We start from the raw sequence: 6,000 nt of genomic DNA, 5'->3' as shown, positions 1-6,000 counted from the left end.
CATTTTGTAATTTACAATTTATGGATTTTAAAATGATCAACCTGTGTTTATTATCATTAGTATCATAATTATTCAACATTAATTTTTAATAGTTTGGCATGCTAATGAGACAGTAACTTTTTGGTTTGCATTAAAGTTTAGACAACTTTTCTGAAAAGCAGGCATGTATGCATGAACAAACTAAAACATTCATTTCCAACTAAAATTTAAAAAAATATCAAAACAGATTTTCAAATAATTCTTGCTACAATTTACAAAAATTGTATTTACAAATAACTTAAGTTTTTTTTAAGTTTCGAAAGTTATACACTTTTGCAAAGTAAAAAGACACTGAAAATATTCAATTTTTATGAAAACATTAAATTAACTGAAAACATCTCGTTTTTGAAGTTTCTGATATTCTGTCTTAATCCCGTTGAAGGTATTTCTTTAAAACCAATAATATAGAAAGATACAGGATATCTGTTGATTTGGATACTGATTCTAGTCACAGAAAAGATCCCAATATATTCCTAATTTCAAGTTTTTTCTGTTATTTAATTTTTAAAACATTTTATAAATGATAAAAATTACAAGCCTAGTGTAAACTTATGAATAGAGGTAGGATGCTGACTGAAAAATCTGATTCAATGGGATTAAAAAGTAAATTCACACAAAAATTGCTGACTTACTGACTATCTCTTTCAAATGTAAGAAGTTAGACTTGACCATTAACACCGTTTTGAAAAATACTGACAACATTATTACTGGAATTATTTTTAAGTTGTCAACAGATTTAGAGATTTTCATAATTTTTTCACTTCAGAAGTGAAAGTGAATCTATCAGATAATAAAAAACAAACACTGACAATTTATTTTTGATTGCAGTTCAAAAAGAAGTGACCAAAAATATTATTTTAATATTTTTGGTATTCATGTGATACAAGAGAGTTTTGATGGTTGAAATTGAAATCATTGCTGACAGCCACAAAATCCCATTTATTTTTCATCCAATTTCTAATTTTATTTCTTCCTCTTTTATAAAAAGAAAAAGTTAACAATCAAGGATTGAAAGACCTTGAAAATTATACACTTTTTTGCATGCTTATTTGAAAAAAATCCCTTGTGAATTCATACGATTTGATTCTTAAATATCTTTTCTAACAGTAAACAATAAAAAAAATGTTGAAGTGAAATAAAAACTTACATTGAGTAGTGAAAATTGCAATAAAAACAAGGCAGCCGATGTAATCCAAATGTTTTGGTGAAAAAATATGTAATAATAATATATACCGGGAAGGAAATCTTTAAAAAATGTTTTTAAAAGAAAGAAAAAGTAATGAACAAAGGAACATGAGGTTTCAGATGTAAATTTGTGATAAATTGTCTCTTTATGTACAATCATCTGTTTTAGTAGCCATCATGGTGTGTGTGTGTGTAGGGGGGGAATTATGAATTTCATCTTGCCATATCATCTTGCCATCCTTATGGATGTGTGTGTGGGTGTGTGTATATATATATATATATATATACATACATCATCCTTTACTATGTGCTATGTCATAGATGAACACTTTTCCTGAAATGAAAAGAAAAACAAAAATATAAATGGCAAGAATAATTTAATCTTAATATCATTTGCAATCATTTCATGATGAGTTTTATTGTCACAATTTTTGGCTAATGTAAACTTTGACCTTCAGGTACATCTTTCTGAACTTGGAAATGTTAAAAGGTTGAAAATTCAATAATAATTTTAAAAAATAACATAAATTAACACTTTTACACGGACATGACTGATGAAAAAGAACAATCTGCCCCTGTGGATTAAATAAATGGTTCATTTCAAAATTCAGCAGAAGTTATCGAATTTGACTAGAAGGTTACAAAATTAATATAAACTTAGTTTATAAAAATGCAATTGAGAAGGTTAGAGGTTACATCAACCGAAATGTAAAAATAACAACCAAGATGAAAATAGAATTCTGAATAATGAAATTATCCAAATAATTAAAATTATCAATGCTTAGCTAAAAATTTCTCAAACATTATTAATCTTTACTTTTTTTTTTGTAATTTTTTAAGTGATTTTATTTTGAACTAAAACATTTAAAAAGAAAAAGATTCTTGAAAATGACAGTAAAACCAAATCAAAATTGGCTCAAAAATGTTTTTTCTAAGTTTTATTGTGTTTTGTATCATTTCTTTAAAAGTAGGCAAAATTATTTTGTTGTAATGATGAAATACAAAATTATATTTAGTTTAAACTAGAATTAATTCTACAAAATTGCTATTTAAATTTTCATGTTTCGAACAATATGACCCCCCCCACCCCAGCCTTCTAGGCAGAAAGTCAAACTTTAGTAGAAATACAAATAAAAATATTGATCTCTCAAAGAAAAAAAACAAATGATAAATTCACACACAAAAATGATTTAATTTTTGTATACATTTTTTATGTTTTTACAATGGTTCAACTGATATTCTTTTCTAGAGGTATCTTTAAGGGTGTTGTTCATATCCGTATATTTTATTGAAAGTTTTTGCTTCATGTTAAAGCATTAATGGCTCTGAAAATCTTACATTTTATGTTTACAAATCTCAAAAAGGATGGACAACTTGTCAGAAGGAGATCAACAATGACAAAGAATCAAAAATGTGAGAACAGAAGTGAGTTTAGGGAATGGGGAGTGAGGTTATAGGAAAAAGTAGAGAAGTGGTATGAAGTTGGGGAGGCATGTTGTCTGACTGCAAGTCATATGACAGAATATGAAGTGTGTACCAATGAATAAATGACTGAAGAAGCATCTGACTTTGGAATCAGTTTTAATGACTTTAAAACTGATTCCGAAAAAAAAAAATGACTGACAAAAATGACCACCAACTCTTGAAAACTCCTCTGTTCGTGGGACATAAACAAAAGGATTTGGAGGGGGGGGGGAATCATAATTTTCCATTTATGAAAAAAATGAAACATCATTTTTTTTTTTATTATTTTAAATTTATACCAAAATAGTCAAACCATCTTAAGACCTACAAAAAAAAAAAAAAAACGAAAAAAAAAAAAAAAAAAAACTGACTGAAAGATCAGAAAATAAACAAAAATTAAATAAATAAATTAATCACTAAATGAATAATTATTTTTAAAATTATTAATGATTTTCTTGTGATAACAAATTGTAATAAAAATTTTGTTCCTCTAACAATTTTTCAGAAGATGATGTATGAGTAATGAAAGTTAAAAAAATAGAAAGCAGAGAGCAGCAAGGGAAACACCACAATCAAATGTAGAGTTTAAAAGATAATTTCTTACAAAATTCATAAGATCTTCTAGCAAAAAATCAGCTAAGTGCTTTTGATGATGAGAAATAAAATAAATTCATTTGCTGATGTTCATTGAATGTTCATACAATGTTTTAAAACATTTTTATAAACTATGAAGAATTTTTGAATTAGCATCAATATTTTATCTCAAAAACGTTGGCATCCAATTCCAACGCTGATAAGAATCTTCTAAGCAGAAATCCTTGTTTTAATTGTGTAAAAAAATTCTGAATAGTTGATTTATTTACAGCACATTCACAAACAGTGTTAAACATTTCTTCAATGTTTACATTTTTATCAAAAACAACTCTTGGTTATTCTTTTTGATCTCGTGACAAGACGATCTCAGATGTACAATGAGTTGAAATAATCAATTGAACATTGTCGCTGTTAGATTAAGTATTTAAAAGACAGTAGCTGAAATAATGTTTTCATTCACAGTATTTACATATATAGAAGTCTTATTTTTATCTTTGTTGATGTTAGACTTTCCAAGAACTTTCAAACAGAACCCTCTATTTTAATTCACTAGAGAAGATTGCACTCATTCAATGTTTAATATTTTTATCAATTAATTTTTCTTGAACTCACCAACTTAGATAGAATTCATTTTTGACTGTCTCTTGACCAACACCTTTACCTACTATGCTGTGTGTGGAGTATTTGAGTTGATAAAGTAAGTAGTACATATATATTAGTCAGAAAAATATGAGTATAAATAAACCTGTGAGTTTAAGGAAAGGAAATGTTACAAACGAAAATTAAACGGTTAAAAATGACAAAGAATCAAAAATGTGGGAACAGAAGTTTAGAGAAAGGGAAATGATGTCATAGAAAAAAGCAAAAAAGTCTTGGTCAAAAGAAACTAATACAGTAATGGAGAAGTGGTCAAGCAGCATTAAAATGAGTTTACAAAAATATAACTTTAATAGTTTTGTCTATGCACATGATAAGATCACAGTTGTAATGCAATTAACCAACACTGATGTAATTCGCTATCTTTAATGAAACGGTTTGGCTTTGAATAAACCACTAGTTGTCCATCTGGCATGATGCTTTTCCAAATCATATTTTTCTGCCTTTTAAGAGAAGAATATCTAATCATTTGTTTTCAGTGATTTGTCATCAATATAAAAAACAGTTGACAGAAACAAGATGTGTGCAACAAGCTGACTGATAAGAAGAAAGAGAATGAAAAAGGTATGTTTTTTTAATTGTAAATTATCTGCTATCAAGTTAGGAGTGGTCAATTAAGTATGAAATATAGTAAGGATGAAATGATGCTATGAAAATGTAGGGTGATTTTCTAAGATTTCTAAACATAATGTCTTCTATACTCATATTGCAAGTTTCATTCATCAGTTGATTAAATTAAGAGTTCAATTTGAAATTCCCAGAAAATGACCAATTACAACAGCAACAGTTTTCTTACCCTAACAAAAAAAAAAAAAGACAAGGACAACAGTTCAAAACATGTAAATAATGTGAACTTTTGGGACTAGATAGTTCCAATCAATACATGCTAGCATCAAATCCATTTTAATAAAAAACCTGAAGTAAATATGATTACTCATGACAGAAATTTCTATTCATTAATTTTTGAGATAAAGATTATTAATTTATATTTTTATTTATTTTTTTTTTGCATGGAGGTCACCACTTATCAAGGCCCGGAAGCCACTTGGAGATAAGGGTTATTGCGTGTACAGTAATCAATGGGATACTTTCGTAGTAAACGTTAGTATTGGAGTTTTGATAAAGTGTCTTACTTAAGGGGGCAGTTCATCAGGAATTTGTTTATGTTGGACTTGAAGACATCCAAGTTGTAGTCAGGTGGGAAACAGGCAAACGGAAGAGAGTTCCACAGGCGTGCACTTCTAAGAAAGAAGCTTTGTTCATGGAATCTACGTTTTGATTTAGGCACAGATAAAGAGTGGGGAAAATTATTGACTGGTTTCAGCTAGATGAGTGTTTATCATGAAAGATTGGCGAGGGGGGACCAGAGATTGGAGCTCAGACGAGCACTTGCCATGGAAATAACAATAAAACAAAGACAGGCTCGCAACGTCTCTTCTGTGGGAGAGAGGTTTCAGGGAAGAGAAAAGGGCATCCCCCACTAAGCCACAAAGTCTATTTTGTACTCTGTCAAGGCAGGATAGACTGTTTTTAGCAGCTCCTGCCCAGATGTGGCAGCAGTACTCCATCCTTGGACGTACTTGGCTTTTATATAGATAGAGAATTGCATCACTAGTGAGATATCTTCTGGAGCGGCAGAAGGACCCCACCGTTTTCCCAGCGACCTTGGCAACAGACTTGATGTACATGTTCCACTTCAGATCAGGAGTAAAGGTCAAACCTAGAAGCTTGTCAAACCATGGAGCCTCTCCAAAACAAGCGGCATCTATTTTAATTAATGCCAGATGGGGATCAGAGCGTTCATGATGTAAAGATAGGAACTTGGTTTTAGATGCATTAAAAGTAACCAGCCACCTCTTCCCCCACTGTACCACGCGCTCAAGATCAGAGGAGAGAGAATCAGAGAGAAATTTGTCATTTACAGCCTTTGATGTGCTGCCATAGATGATCGTGTCATCAGCAGAGATGTCAACGAATGATTTAAGTATGTGTTTTGGGAGATCATTGATGTAGATCAGGAAGAGAGTTGGGCCCAGGATGGACCCTTGAGGGACTCCAGCA

General features: G+C 30.1%; 1 protein-coding gene across 1 annotated transcript in view; it reads right to left on the bottom strand.

The window, feature by feature from the left end:
- Nucleotides 1-977: 977 nt before the first annotated feature.
- Nucleotides 978-6,000, bottom strand: part of LOC145247390 (uncharacterized) — a 195,583-nt gene continuing 190,560 nt past the window's right edge. The window contains exon 13 of the mRNA XM_080109091.1: nt 978-1,558. Coding sequence (XP_079965217.1) covers nt 1,540-1,558 — 19 coding nt within the window. The 3' untranslated portion in view covers nt 978-1,539. The remainder of the gene's footprint in view (nt 1,559-6,000) is intronic.

This window comes from Euprymna scolopes, chromosome 25 (assembly GCF_053919585.1).
Source record: "Euprymna scolopes isolate OS-2025 chromosome 25, ASM5391958v1, whole genome shotgun sequence".
NCBI classification, from domain to species: Eukaryota; Metazoa; Mollusca; class Cephalopoda; order Sepiida; family Sepiolidae; genus Euprymna; species Euprymna scolopes.
Note: the sequence above shows the minus strand (reverse complement) of the source record. Positions and strands in the feature narration are given on the sequence as shown.